At 33.9% G+C, this 14,724-nt stretch overlaps 3 protein-coding genes across 9 annotated transcripts; 1 reads left to right on the top strand and 2 right to left on the bottom strand.

The window, feature by feature from the left end:
* Window positions 1–36: 36 nt before the first annotated feature.
* On the bottom strand, window positions 37–3,797 carry LOC106765627 (NEDD8-activating enzyme E1 catalytic subunit). The gene is made up of 9 exons (XM_014650315.2): window positions 3,591–3,797; window positions 3,324–3,487; window positions 3,006–3,208; window positions 2,308–2,540; window positions 2,178–2,240; window positions 2,029–2,085; window positions 1,716–1,837; window positions 1,528–1,645; window positions 37–585 (listed from the first exon to the last, which is right to left on the bottom strand). Exons 1-9 carry the CDS (start codon window positions 3,681–3,683, stop codon window positions 298–300), a joined length of 1,341 nt encoding a protein of 446 aa, XP_014505801.1. The 5' UTR covers window positions 3,684–3,797; the 3' UTR covers window positions 37–297.
* Window positions 3,798–5,077: 1,280 nt separating this feature from the next.
* On the bottom strand, window positions 5,078–8,163 carry LOC106767541 (protein trichome birefringence-like 10). The gene is made up of 4 exons (XM_014652462.2): window positions 7,379–8,163; window positions 6,064–6,453; window positions 5,762–5,920; window positions 5,078–5,674 (listed from the first exon to the last, which is right to left on the bottom strand). Exons 1-4 carry the CDS (start codon window positions 7,822–7,824, stop codon window positions 5,323–5,325), a joined length of 1,347 nt encoding a protein of 448 aa, XP_014507948.1. The 5' UTR covers window positions 7,825–8,163; the 3' UTR covers window positions 5,078–5,322.
* Window positions 8,164–9,640: 1,477 nt separating this feature from the next.
* On the top strand, window positions 9,641–14,598 carry LOC106765509 (ATP-dependent (S)-NAD(P)H-hydrate dehydratase). Of its 7 annotated transcripts, none has more exons than XM_014650160.2 (11): window positions 9,641–9,711; window positions 10,009–10,265; window positions 11,046–11,122; window positions 11,244–11,353; window positions 11,455–11,569; window positions 12,190–12,252; window positions 12,366–12,529; window positions 12,929–12,990; window positions 13,321–13,387; window positions 14,054–14,248; window positions 14,325–14,598. In XM_014650160.2, exons 2-11 carry the CDS (start codon window positions 10,025–10,027, stop codon window positions 14,350–14,352), a joined length of 1,122 nt encoding a protein of 373 aa, XP_014505646.1. In that variant the 5' UTR covers window positions 9,641–9,711; window positions 10,009–10,024; the 3' UTR covers window positions 14,353–14,598. The 7 variants fall into 7 exon arrangements, with proteins under 7 accessions (XP_014505646.1, XP_022639805.1, XP_014505648.1 ...); XM_014650162.2 differs by having other exon boundaries at window positions 9,644–9,711; window positions 10,006–10,265; XM_022784085.1 differs by having other exon boundaries at window positions 9,647–9,711; window positions 10,108–10,265.
* Window positions 14,599–14,724: the final 126 nt, after the last annotated feature.

Here is a 14,724-nt window from a genome sequence, read left to right as displayed (position 1 = left end):
AGAATTTCAGAGATGAAATACGGGCACTTGGAAACGTTAAAACAACTTAATTTCATCATATATAGTCTAACTGTGCATAAGATAAAATGGAATTGCAAAATTCGTCACCCTGTGGGGCAATCAATCCCCTGCATCAAAGTGTTATTGACTGGCTTGTATATGAAAAACTGACAGGGTAGAAACTGTAAAACCGTACCTTTTCATTTCAATATTGGAAACAATCTGAGATATCTAACAATAATTATCCTAATAGAGCCTAAAAACTCCAAGCACCAACACATTATACGATGGCGTAGGTTATGCTCCTCCAGCTGTATCCATATCTGTAACCCCATCGACTCCCTTGAAAACAACACGTAACTTTCTCAAACAAGAGAACTTTTGGTCGTTCTTGATTGTCATACCATTCACATGTACAACATCCTTCGGCAGTTTACCCATGAGGTTAAAAAGAGATAGACTCAGGTTTGATCGAGTCATTTCTTCCAATACAGGGGGAGCTTGCATGTACAGATTCTTTCCTCGATGTGTGATACTAGCTTTTGATAACCTCAACTTAGGATGTTCTTCCAAAAGATCCATGAACTGTTAACCACAATTTGATTAGAAAATGCAGCAGAAAGGAATGTGCTAAAGTTGCATTAAGATGAGTTGCTTAAAAACAAATAACTAAGCAATTCATACATATATATATACACACACACACACACACATCAATAAGGAAAAAATAAAGGGAAAGGAAGATGGGAACAAGGGTTGAAAATAAACTAACAATGAAACATTCTAGATTTGGCTTCAAATTATGATGAGGTAGCAACTAAAACAGAAGGAATTGACATTCGCTGCATGGATAAATAGTAAATATGTACACACACACAAGAAGTGGCTCTAGTGAGAAGAATTAATTACAAACATCGGATTAAGATTAAATATAATAGGTGGTGAAGATTAAAATACTTAAAAAATACAAATTCAAATATCTTGCAGCCATCAAATCTCTAAAGATTCACGACCATAAACATTACCCCATGCCACCATCACTATCATCACCACTACTATGATGACTATTGTTGCTACCATCACCATAACCAATGTCACTATGTAGTCAAAGCAAAGATGATAGTCATGATGGTGGTGATAGCAACAATCATGGTGGTAGTGTTACACCAGGTGTAAGTCTAAAGTTTGGTAGTTGTAATCATTATCACGTAAGCAAATGTTTCACTAGAGTCATTCTGATACACACACACACACACATATATACCACACACACACAAAAATATACAGGGTTAAGATCTTTTTATACCAGGTGTAAGTCCCGAGCTAGTCTCTTTCGTATTGCATCAATTTGTATTTCCTTATTCCCCCAACCAACTTAAGTAAGTTGATTTGAACCATCAGATTTGATCAAATTAATGGTTGGGATTTGATATAAGTCTAAAAGACTTACACGTGATGTAAACGGATCTTAACTCAGACATATATGTCTATATAAAAAACTTGAGGAGTTGATAATTGAAAAATAACCTTTTGCAATGTGATAGAAGTGTCCAGTTCAATACGTACACCAGGACCACACACAAGACAGTCCTTGTCCCGTTCAAACTCTGCCACTTCGGTATGGAGGCCTTCTGATCCATTATACCTACAGAGGTATTAAACAATCAATAATATTTACGGCCAGAAGGAAAATATTGATAAGAAAACAGCCATACGTTAAATAATTCGACAAAGTTTTGCTGCACTCTGTTGCAATCTTTAATGTTTCTAGTGCACATGCGGCTGATATAATAGCATTTGTTGAAGCAATAGCTGGAATGATGTTCTTCACAACACCCTATTAAAATAATTAATTCTTAGTGAAAATAGATAAATGAAGAATATGGCCGGTATCACCAGGGAAAACACAATAAACAAGATAAACATCAAACAATTCATAGGAATTTATCATTCAGAGAAAACCAGAGTACAAAACTATACACACCACACAAACACTCAGAATTTGATATGGATTAATAATCCACATACCTGTGTAAGAGAATAAGTAACTCCAGGAATGCCAAAAAGCTCAGCCCTCTTCACAGCCTGTAAAACATAAAGAATTATACTTCTAACTGATTCGTGGGCCAAAAATGCACATTAATCTGTCAAGAAACTCACTAAGAAATAATGGTCACCTCGTCATAAACCCATCTCATATGCTCAGGGTTATCCGGATCAAAAGCCACTCCACCGTGAACCTATAAATTAAATTCTGCATGAAATAATGGGCATTGCAAATAACAGAAAGAATAAATAACGATTTACCTCATTCCACTTAATCAAGTGAGCATATTCAATACAGTGAGCAGCTGTCCTAGGGGTTTCAGCCAGGGTGCACAAAGGAAACTTTACTTGAGGTGGAAAAAGCCAGATTGTACACTCGAAGCAAGGAGTGATCCCTGGCAAGATAACCCTGGCATGGCCCTTGAAACCTTCAGTCCCACCATCCACCATAGGTTTGATAGTCTCTTCTCGTGGACTATCATCAGAATCGTACTCTAGTATTATTAGAAAAAAAAAAAAAAAAAAAAAAAAAAAAAAAAAAAAACTGAATATTAGAATAAGCATACTGCTGAAAACCTTATACTTGAGGTTAGAGTGCTGTGGATAACCTTATGCCTGATGTCAGAGTGAAAAATGAAAAACCAATTCTTGAAAACAATTCAATAATAAAACAGAGAAGGAGGATGTATGTGTGTGTGTGTATATATATATATATATATATATATATATATATATATATATATATAAATCCAAAGTTTTAAAAGATGGTCCATGACCACATACTTTGCCACAACAAGAAGGTTTATTGGGTGTCTATCACTACAATGCAACCACAATGGTGGTTATTTGTCCATGATTTCCAGTAATATTAAGGAAAACTAGAAAAGCACGACTGCGACCATTATTCAAAAGGAAAATCCTAAGCAGTTTAAGTGAAAGGTACGAGAAACAAAACACACCTAGAAAACTACAGGCAACAGTATTGATATAGCTGCGTGCCTCAACAGAATCAAGACCAAGGGCAATAATGCTAAAATCGTTGTAAAATTCAATTTCCTTGTCCTCAATCCTGCAAAAATGCGGCACAATTTGCACGCCACTGATTCTCTCCATGACTCGCTTGGCAGCTACCTCGGCTTTGGGTTTGCCAACATCTTCAAGTCTACAAGCAAAGCAAGTTAACAAAAGAAACTGCGGAAATGAAATACCAAACCAAAACTAATGGGATTATCGGACAAGAAAAAGATGAGGATTTAAAAGAAACGCGTGAAGTTAACCTGAACAAGAATTGGCGGTTGAGATTAGTAACCTCTATGCGATCCATATCAATGACCTCAAGGTTTCGGAAACCAGTGAGGGCTAAATCCTTTAACAATTCGCAACCCAAACCACCAGCCCCTACCACCAACACTTTGGCGAAGGCCTGAAGGTCGTCTCGCAACTGCAACAGAGAAACCACAAGGGAACACAAACCAAACCCTATAGAGAGAGAGTAATGTGAATAGGAATAGGAATTGGAATGGGAACAGTAAGAATAACAGTACCTCGGCGCCAGGTTCGAACCTGGGACCGACTAGATTGCCAGGGCGGAGAAGGAGCTTGTCGAGGTCTCTGGATCGACTCGAGGTATCCGCCATTGGAGCTGAAGATGCTTCACTCGCTACCTTCTACGCTCTCTTCACCGGCACCGCCCCCTCAGATTTTCTAATTCCACAGTTTTTCCTTTTCTTTTTTTTTTCAGCTTTAACTTTAAGCAACTATTTTTATCAAATAATGCATATACATGTTGGTCATGGATTTTATTTATTTCGGATATAAATTTCGGATGAAATTTATATCAATGATCATAACTATGAAAATTTTGAAAATCGTGAATGTTTCCCAATAACTAAGTGTTTTATGCTAGTAATGATATTGCTAATAAAATTTATAGAAATTAATTAAAATTTTAACTTGCTATCATGTTAAATTATTTAATAATGATAATATTGTACTTTTATTAAAAAATGTATTATAATTTTAATGTTTTTTTTTTTAATTTGACCACAAATCATTCTTGAGATATCTGAAAATATTTTTTTTTCAAATGAAAAAGTAATATGAAGAATACTTTTTGATACTTGTATTCATCTAAAACTACAAAGAATTTACTTTTTAACAAATGCAGAGCCCAAAAAATATTTAAATTTGGCAAAAGGAACCACCAATATTTGGTTAGGATTAAATAAATTTTAGCATGGTGAAAATTAAACTCGATTTATTTTAGAATTTGCTCATTAAATTTACGTTATTAATTCACCAGTAAATTTTAAATTATATTAAAAAATTATAATTTTAATCTAAATAATTTATTCATTTAATATTCTAATATTATAAATTGTTAAGTGATGATTTGATATTAAATAGTAATTTGTTTTGTATTTTTACATTTTTAGATAGGATATAAAATATAAAATTATTTTGAACTGCATTTAAAATGTATTGTCTTTTTTCTTTTATTTTAAATTTTATCTGAGTTTAAAATTATTTTAAATTATATTTACATTGAATTTATTTAAATTTTAAATTAGAAAAAATGTTATTTTTTTTAGAATCAAAGAAAAATAAAAATTTTAATTTACCAAGAACCAAATTGAATTTAAATTATTTGAACTCATTAATAATTAAACTGAGATAAATTAATTCATTAAATGACTAACCTACATTAATAAACATCAAATAACTCATTTTGTCAACACCAATTTAAATTATCAATACCTAAAAGAAGTTAATTAGTATTTGAAGTTATCCATGATAAGAACTAGTGTGCCTATTTTTATATCAAACAACTAAAAGAACATTTACGGGTCGGTTGGAAGGAATTTTCAACATTATTGATTAATTTATTCGTATTAATTCCAAAGTCAAACATATCTTCATTTATTTAAAATTAAATAATAACACTATTATTAAAAATATATTTTGTAAAATAAAAAGAAAACGTGAGTATAATTTATTGAAATTTTAATACTTTGAAATAGAAGAGCTTGTCAATATTACATAATAACTGTTTCTAAATAATAATATTACAAAATTGCACTTGGCATTTTCCTTAAATAACATTTCATTTTGTATCAAAACTGTGTTGGTGTTACCTTACAAAAGAATTTGATAATTACAGATACCTTGGACCCTGGCTGCAAATTTCTGATGTAAAATATCTCTTGCAGCTCTCTGCAACGCTTTTCTAGGAAATAATTGGCTTATTTCTGCCCAACGTGATTCCATGCAACACAATCAAAACGATTTCTCAATGTGAACAGCTTCATGTTTAAGCAGCAGTGCATAAAGCAGCTCATTCCAAGTGTCAGGTACACCAGGCAGACACCAATGGCTGCAATCTTGCCGACGATGAGGCCCCACAGTACGACCAAGATAATAGACCGATGAATGCCCATCTTTTCTATGAGCAGTCATCTGAGTAACATTCAACACCATGAACTTCTTACTTTCTGAAACATTCGTGTGAGCAGATAAGACGGCATTGGCTATTCTGAACTGCAACCAGTTGTCATTAGGCACCAGTGAAGAGCCAAGCTCCGGAAGTGTTTCCAAATGACAGTTTCCACCGTTTTTCCAATCCCCCCCTCTGAAACATATCACGCCAATTCATTGGATCATTACAAATAATTTATATTCAGAATACCCATTGTAGTGATAGAATCGTCAAACAAACCTGAAGTGCACTGGGGCCAAAGTACGAAAGAAAATCTGGGTCCTGCTAGGATTTACTGTATCTTGTATCCAGTTCATTACTGTCTGAATGGACTGTTTGTATGCATCTTCTACCTGCATTTCCAGCTTAACTTCCATGCCTTTCTGAAAATAGCAACCCCTGAACCAAAATGGAAAACTTTCAACCCTTTTGCTTGGCCAAATCTACAGATAAATGCCATGTTTAAGAGTAATACAACAAATTGTTTGGAATCATTGAAACTGGAGTAATACAAAAAAAAAATATGGAAAGGATTGAAATACCCTCTAATTGTTTTCTCATAATTCCACCAGTGCCCTGTGTTAAGAACCAGGATATCTGCATCTTTCCACTTCTCAGAGTTCCAATCCATTGTATCAACTTTGAGAGTTGTCCTAATATTTTCAGGAGCTCCTTTAGGAGGCCGGCTCTGCAATACAAGAAATGGAGCTCTATAGTATTCCACTGTACAGTTAAAATCCTTGAATTTGAACACCAAGAACCCCTTGTGCTTTGTAATTGGGCTGCCATTCACTTCATAGATTGATTCCTTTTTAGGAACTCCACTAGAGAGCAAGCATAAGAGTGACTCCCATTGGTTTCTCCCAATTGAGTCCCCCGCAAACACTATTCGTTTGTTTCGCAGTTTCTCTAACATCAACTTTGCATTGAATCTGTTCTAAGAAGATTCACCAACCAATATAAATAAAATTGTTGAAATTAGCCAACATTACACAAACATATCACAAACTGGCAGCACTAGGTAAAGTCATTCAATCATATATTGTCATATGTGATATAAAGGTTTTTGTAATATAATGAATTAACACTGCTATGTCGTCACCCAATAAGAGCTTATTGACTTTCGTAAAATAAAAGTTAAACTCTTTTAGAAAAATTAAGACAAAATGCATAAAGGGCATGTAAGGAAGATAGTTCAAGACTCCAGCAAAAAGGCCAAGGTTGCAGATACATCTAATATGAAAAGATAAACGATCAAAACTAACAAATAAAACGAGGGTTGCTTAGGAAAAAGACAAAGCAAAAAATTGTTAAAAAGTGAAAATGATGTGGAATTTGAAACAGAGAAAGAGAGAGAGAGAGAGAGAGAGAGAGAGAGAGAGAGAATAATGCAAAAGGAATTGAACACTTCATCATGCTTAACAATATACACATCCATGGAAGAGTCGAGTTTCTGCATGGAAACTCTCACACAAAATGTTGTCATTTTCACCTGCATGTCCTAATTGCTGAAAGTTACAAAGGAGTGATAATGAGACAACAGAACGAATAGCAAATTGCAACCCAAATGTTTGGTCGCAGTCCTTCTGACAAGATGCCAGTTAGATGATTAAAGACATTCATTGTAAGTCACAGACCACGAGTATCTTTATCTCTTATCACTCAAATATTCCAAATACTTAAAATTAAGCATGAACTTAGAGATACAACATGGTTTTGTTCCTTAACGAAATTCTTAGACCAGCATTAAATTTACCATCTTCATCCAACGATCATTACTGAAGAAAGACATGAGAAACATAGCGAACTAGAGAAGTAACAGACCGAAACCATTGGAAAACAAACATCAAAATCTACCTTGGCAAGTTGCAACCTTTGGGCTGCCACCTCCACTTTGTGTAATACAAATCACGTCTTCCATTCTCCGAACATCGAAAACCTTGGTCCAGAAAGCTGCAATCTTTTGAATGATACAAAGGGTAGTTCTCATCCCATACCCATTCCCCGTCAAACAAATCACACCCTCCACCCTCACCTCCAAGAAACTCAACTCTGCGTTCCCCTGTAGACCCTTTTATCCGCAACCAAGAAAACCTCTGTGATTGTTCCAAGAATCCAAATCTTGAAGCAGAGTATCTATTATCCGAGTAGAAGAAGCAACAAATCACAAAGACAGTAACAAGAACAAACCCAAGAACACCCAAAGACGGCTCAAACAACCTTAAGCGCTTAGCCCTCCTAATAGCTTCAAAAACCGGCATGACTTCAGCCTCATGCTGTGTTGGGTTGTTAGGAGAAGACATTAAACAATGAAATAAAAATCAAATTTTAGATTATGGGTATGGCTTTAACGGTGGAAGTGGTGGAGCGGAGAGTTATAACGAAACCGAACAGAGAGTTAAAAGCTGAAGGCAGACTGAGAAGAGTGGCATGCAAGCAAGATGACATTCATGGCACGCATTAAACGGAAGAATCATGTTTTTGATAACTTGGCTTGGTAGGTCAGTTTGGTAAATAGCATCAATGAGGAACAGCCAAAAGAAAGGGATGGGTGTGGAGGAAGCAAAGAAGAATTCATTGATGCAGTCATTGAGTTTCAATATTATTTGTAGACTGAGATTTGGTGACGTGTTGAACAACACGATCAGTATCAGAGCAACGAAGACTTTGCTTCCAAAATCTAAAATGTGCTTTATATGGAGAATTTGGGTTGAACCCACAAAACCATTATACGGATTAATTAAGGGAAAATGGTTGTAACGGTGGAAAGACACGGTCCCACGTTGGTTTGAACTTTGAAAAGAAGATCAGAATTTGTATTCGTGTTGGAAAGTGAACAGACGCGCCTAGATTTTGTTACTTTAATTATTAGTTTTAACCGCGGTTAAACCCTAGAATTTTGTTACTTTAATTATTAGTTTTCCTTCAATAAAAATTGAAAACAAGTATTTGCGGATATTTATTATCCATAAATAATAAGATTTTAATATATATTCATAAACAAGTAGGGTGTAATATCTATAAAAAATTTAATTTGTATTTTACTAAATTGAATTTAATTAAAATCAAAATTAATTTATATTTTATTATTTAATTAAAATTAAAATTTAATTTATATATAATAAACAACAGAACAAATAACAGATAAAAAGAACAAATAACAGATAAATATTTTTTTTGCAGTTAAATTGTGAATGGATACTATATACTATCATTTCTGATCACAACAGTCAATTAAATCATTGGTATAGTGACAATAGTAGTTAATGTGAGCCAATTAACAATGTATGTCATTCCATCTAATATTCACTTTCTTGAATTTAAAAGTGTTTAGATTGTGAAATAAGACTTTTTAAATAATAATTAAATATTATTCTTAAAATATCTGCACTTTTAGATCTATTATTATCTTTGCATTAGGAAACACTTGTAATTGGATATAAGATACTGTGTATTTAATGTCTTCAATGTTTTCTTTGACCAAACATTTCTCTAAATTAAGCTAAAGCTGAGATGAGAAATTGATTTTTTTTTCTCTTCCTTTAGATAGGTTTAAAGTTTTGTTAAATGTGGCTATTTACACACGATAGACATGTCAAAGTGATAATGATTCGAAATTTTTTGAAGATTGATCATCAGTTCCATATTAGGACTAATTTCACACGTGTGCCTGTCTTTTATGTTAATAAAAATATAAACTATTTCATATAAATATCATTAATTTTGTATAAAATATAATGATAAAATAAATACTATTTACAACTTTATTATTAGAATTTTTGGACTGTAAGTAGTTAATTGATTTTTAAGAAAAAAAATAGAAAAAGGCTAAAATTATAAAAATTTATATACACTGAAAGAAAAATCCTATAAATTGTAATACAATTATTAAATAGCTATTTTACTTATCAAAACATTATTGTTCTTGTGGTACTAATACCCTGAGAAGGGTATCTCTGAAAAGTAAAAAACCAAAAGTATAAATGCAGTTAAACTTAGCAACTAGGTGGGGTGTGTCTAGAAATTACCCTAGTCCAATACTAAATTATTTGCTGCTCGGTATGGACCAATTTGTGCAGTAATAGAATTTCGTTGGCCCAATAATTTACTAGTCTGAATAATGAACTGAGCTGAGTCATCATAACATAACCATAGACATCGAAAGCTCTCTGGAACAGTGGGAGTTGCAGGTATTGCCAAGTTTGTGAATCGGTCGTATCCTCTTTTTACCCTTTATCTGCGTCAATTTCAAAACTTCTATTTTGCTTCAATCAAACTATGTGTTTCTCAAAGATTTCTGGTAAGAAATTGAATTCAATTGGTTAGTTGAAGAAATTAATAATGTCGGGCATGCTTACTATTAGAAGAAATTAACTTCGCAATTTAGTTGTTATGAGATTGGCATTTTTTAAACTCATCTCTGGCTATGACCACTGTTAACTCTTCCGAATTTCTAAGAGATAAAAGTGTCTGTGTTGTGTTAGTAGGGATTGTTGTTTGCTCATGCTGATGAAAGATGGCATGAATTCCCGATTATTGTTGGACTGTGCAAAAAGTTGCATATTGGCTTCTTCTCCTGTTTTCAGAAGACAACAATTCTTGATAAGGTGTGTGGAAGGCTCCATTGATCATCCACCTCATTCTAGAGATATGCAAGCCCTAAGGTCTATTGAGGTTGACTCCGAGAGTGTTATTCGAGCAATTACTCCTGCCCTTGATCCTACCAGACATAAAGGCCAGGCTGGTATAACAACATCCTTGCATTGCATCTTTCTATGATCCATTTTATTAATAGAGAATAAACCACAAATTTAGTACATGGTTATTACTCTTGCTCCTAAACTGTGCCTAAAGCAGAAAAAAAAATATATGTAAATAATAAAAGTTGTGATAAGTAGTCTCCTAAATATTTTTTTTTTTTTTAAAAAGCTTTATAATGGTTCCTGAAAGTTTGAAATATATGAATTTACGGACTAAATTGATGGATATTCGTATTTGGAGTATTACTCATATATGTAGTTTTACTTCAAGTACTACTTGAGAGTGAGAGTATAAGTTCAGATTAAACTTAAGTCTGCTAACTTAAGTTCAGATTAAACTTAACCAAGATTGGGTATAAGTTTGCTAACTTCAATGGCATGTTTGGGTATAAGTTTGCTAACTTCAATGGCATGTTTGGGTATAAGTTTGCTAACTTACGTTCAGATTAAACTTAACCAAGCTTAATTTTTCAAAGTGAATTTGCAAGGCAGCCTAAGTTTGATTTCTGAAAATTTCAGTATTCAGACAAAATTTTGATGTGCAGACCTATTTTTTAGGATATCCAAACATGCCATGAAACTGGGTTGATTTTTCAAATTGAGTTTGTATCATCCCAAAAGAAAAACCAAACACAGCCCAAATTGGTGGTCGTTCAGTTTCTGAAAAAGTAATCCAGGACTAACCCTGTATCTTGGTATTTTATTTTTTGGCTGAAGAAAAAGAAGTCATACCTAATGTTTCATTCTCTTATGTTTCAAATCAGGAAATATAGCTGTTATTGGAGGGTGCCGTGAATACACAGGAGCTCCATATTTTGCTGCAATTTCGGCCTTAAAAATTGTTAGTGCATGGATTCCTTTCATATCTAGCATTTTGTCTTTTAACTGAATTCTTGATCTGAAAAAGAAAGAAAAACTTTTCTATCAATTCAAGTTATCCCATTATTTTCCCATTCATGCAGGGTGCAGATCTGTCCCATGTTTTTTGCACAAAAAATGCTGCTCCTGTCATCAAAAGCTACAGTCCTGAGTTGATTGTGCACCCTGTTTTGGAAGAATCTTATAGTGTCGGGTATAACATCCAGTCTTGTATAGTTAATGTTATATTATGCCCCCCTGTATGAACATTTCGAAACCAAGTGGGTTTTGTTTTTAGTGAGAGACTAATTTCAGGGAGGAAAACAAGAGATCCATAACAAGCAAGGTTCTTGCTGAAGTTGATAAGTGGATGGAAAGATTTAACTGCCTTGTTGTTGGTCCAGGCCTTGGAAGAGACCCATTTCTTCTGGTAATTTTTTTCCTGAATGCTTCATTGTGTACCTGTTTTATTACACGCGGTGTTTACTTTTTCGAGTTTTATCTTAAATCTATAATTTTTCTTTCTAATTCTCAGTGAGGCATATGCATTTAGTCTTTCAGTGAGTTGTGTTTCTTCTGACTACGAGGTGCGATCCTATGTCAGGGCTTCGCTATCCCTATGCCATTCCCTCATAATTGTAACATGTTAACGTTAGGATGGTAAACCCCATCCATTTTATCATTAAACATGTTGATGTATCTAATTCATTCATGTAATGCTAATTTCAACCATGAATCATTCTATAAGAAACAAAACAAAACAAACTATGATATAGTGACAGACAAAAAGCACTCATTTATGGAAACAGACCTCTGGAGAATAACCCAAGGTTTTTTTAATACATGTGAAACGTTCATTCGGCTTAAAATGTGGTAAGGCCTAATTCTTGAAACTTAATACTATTTGTTACTGAAGGTTTTCTCCTTAACTTGTGCTGTAGACAATATATTTTTCTTATTTCAATTCTATGTATTGTTTTATATGCTTTCATGACATTCTTTCAGCCTCTGTCAACCATCTTTAATTCAACATTTGCTCAATATTGTCAGGATTGTGTGAGTGAACTCGTGAGACATGCAAGACAGTCAAATATCCCAATAGTTATAGATGGGGTAGGTATATTGAGTTTTAGATATCTAGCACAAGGTTGACTAACATGTGAATCCTCTCATTTTTTTCACTTTTATGTTTGAGCATTCTCATTAAATTTCTGGGTGTTGTTCAGGATGGTCTTTTTCTTGTTACAAATAATCTTGACCTTGTTCGTGGCTATCCCTTAGCTGTTCTGACACCAAATGTCAATGAATATAAGCGTCTTGTTCAGAAAGTACTGAGTTCTGAAGTAAATGATGTAGATGCTCCTAAACAACTGCTATCTCTTGCCAAAAAGTAAGTTCCTCGATTCAACTTACTAGATTTTTTTATGTCAATGCTGTCAGACAATTGCTCTTTGTGTTATGATGTTTATGAAACATGTATCCAGACAACGAGTATGAGTTGTAAAATTCTGTGCATCCACACATGTATTGGGAATGATAGAGTAGTAAAAAAGCATCTGTTAGTTTTCACTCGAGTCTGTGTAATGTGTAAAAGCAGTATATAATCCTTTTGATTGTTTTTGCTGCTAAAAGAAAATTAATATCTTTTAACAATAAAGGTAGTTAGATAATAGCGTAATGCTTAAATAGTTTGCTTTGATCCCCAGTGTGTAGTTATTTCTCACTATTATCTATGTTGTGATTCAATGCTCCATTTTATTTACAATTACGGACTGTTGTTAATGAACAGGATTGGCGGTGTTACTATCCTAAGGAAAGGAAATTCTGATCTTGTAAGTGATGGTGACACAGGTAGTTCTTTCACCAATATAAGTCTTATTTTTTTCTTTATTTTGGAGGAGGGGGATCAAAGATTTTACTTGAATAACAATATTCTGCGATGGCAACAAAAAAGTCTTTCATTTTAAATTAGTCAGTTTCGGTGCACGTGTTGGGTGTCTCCTATGGCTATATTGATTTGGCAGGTTTTGGAACACAGAAATGTTTTATCCATGACCAGAAAATTTAGTCATGGTACAAACGACTCCGGTGGATAAATTGTATCAGCATAAAGAATATTAATGGAGATTTGCAAATGCGAAGAAGTCGTTTGTGATTGTGGTATTATTTTCATTTATGCAGTCAAATCAGTGAGCATCTATGGTTCTCCTAGACGTTGCGGTGGCCAAGGTGATATCCTTTCTGGAAGGCAAGTCCTCTGTGCTTGTTTCAAAATTCTCGAATGCTATATATGTTTGGGTGGTTCGTCTCTGTGAGATGGAAATTTCATTATTTTCAGCAGTTGATTTTTCTAGTGCCAAATTTGCTGATGAACTTTCAAGTAGAATATTGATTTCCTCTTTAAATGAATAAATCATATCCTCATCTTTTTGGCTGGAACACAACTATACCTAATACTTAAAAGTACTTCTGGAAGGAGATTATTTCGGTAATGCTCTTAAGGCATTCTTCATTAGTTCCGAGAATTGGAGTAAAGCGACTCGATTATTGATTGGCAGGAAGTATTTATGTTGTTGGCTAATCTTTTTTATTGATGGGAAGAAAATGGAATGACATTACTATCTTCATTATTTGAGTTTTTCCAAATTAAGATAAAATAAAATAAAACATGGTAGAATCCATTCCATCCGACACTTCTGTCCTCCCAAATGTTTTTGGGGATTATGGAACCCACTCACACTTTATTTAATATGATTTTAAATCTTTACTCCATTCCTCGTTGGATATCGAGTGATATCTTTAATCCATTTCTTCACATCCTACTCCATTGCAGACGTTTTTTTAGCTCCATTGATCATTAATTGTGCAATTGGAACATGAAGTTTTTTTTTTATGCTTATCTTAATTGCTGCAGTGTGGCTGTCTTCTTATCATGGGCACGTCAACGTATGTTGGCTGCTGATTCAAACTCGAACCTCAGTTGTAAAAATCCAACAGTTTTGGGATGCGTTGCTGGGTCTGCTATATTGAGGAAGGCTGCATCACTTGCTTTTCTAAAGAAGAAAAGATCCACAGTCACTGGTGACATCATTGAATGCTTGGGACAAAGGTAGTGTATTATAGGACGAAATTGTTTGTGGGATTGTGACCAAATATTTTTTAAGCTTTTGCATTCTTTGTTGCAGTTTGGAAGACATTTCTCCTGCCAGTTAATTCACTCTAGATGCTCACCGTTGGCAACCAAGTTTACATATCCTGCAATAATATCTTCTTTCTTTGTTGAGTTTTCTTCTTTCTTGTCTTTATTTCTCCCATTTTGGTCTGCTTTTTTATTTTGAACATTTAAAACATGTCTGCCTGTTTTGCAATGATAGCCAAAGTGTGTGGAACAGAGTTTGGCTAAAATTTAACGTTAAAACGTGCACAATGCATTTATTAAAGTTTACTCGTATTAGGTTTTCTGAGCTGCCAAACATTTATTGCACTTTTCAAGACACCAAACAGAAAAGCACAACATTTTCATGCACTTGATAAAAATATGAAACTTAAGTTTTTAAGTTTGCAAAAGCAACCCAAACCCAAACT

This window comes from Vigna radiata, chromosome 7 (genome assembly GCF_000741045.1).
Source record: "Vigna radiata var. radiata cultivar VC1973A chromosome 7, Vradiata_ver6, whole genome shotgun sequence".
Taxonomy (NCBI): Eukaryota; Viridiplantae; Streptophyta; class Magnoliopsida; order Fabales; family Fabaceae; genus Vigna; species Vigna radiata.
The sequence above is the reverse complement of the archived record's forward strand: the minus strand, read 5'-3'. Positions and strand labels throughout refer to the sequence as shown.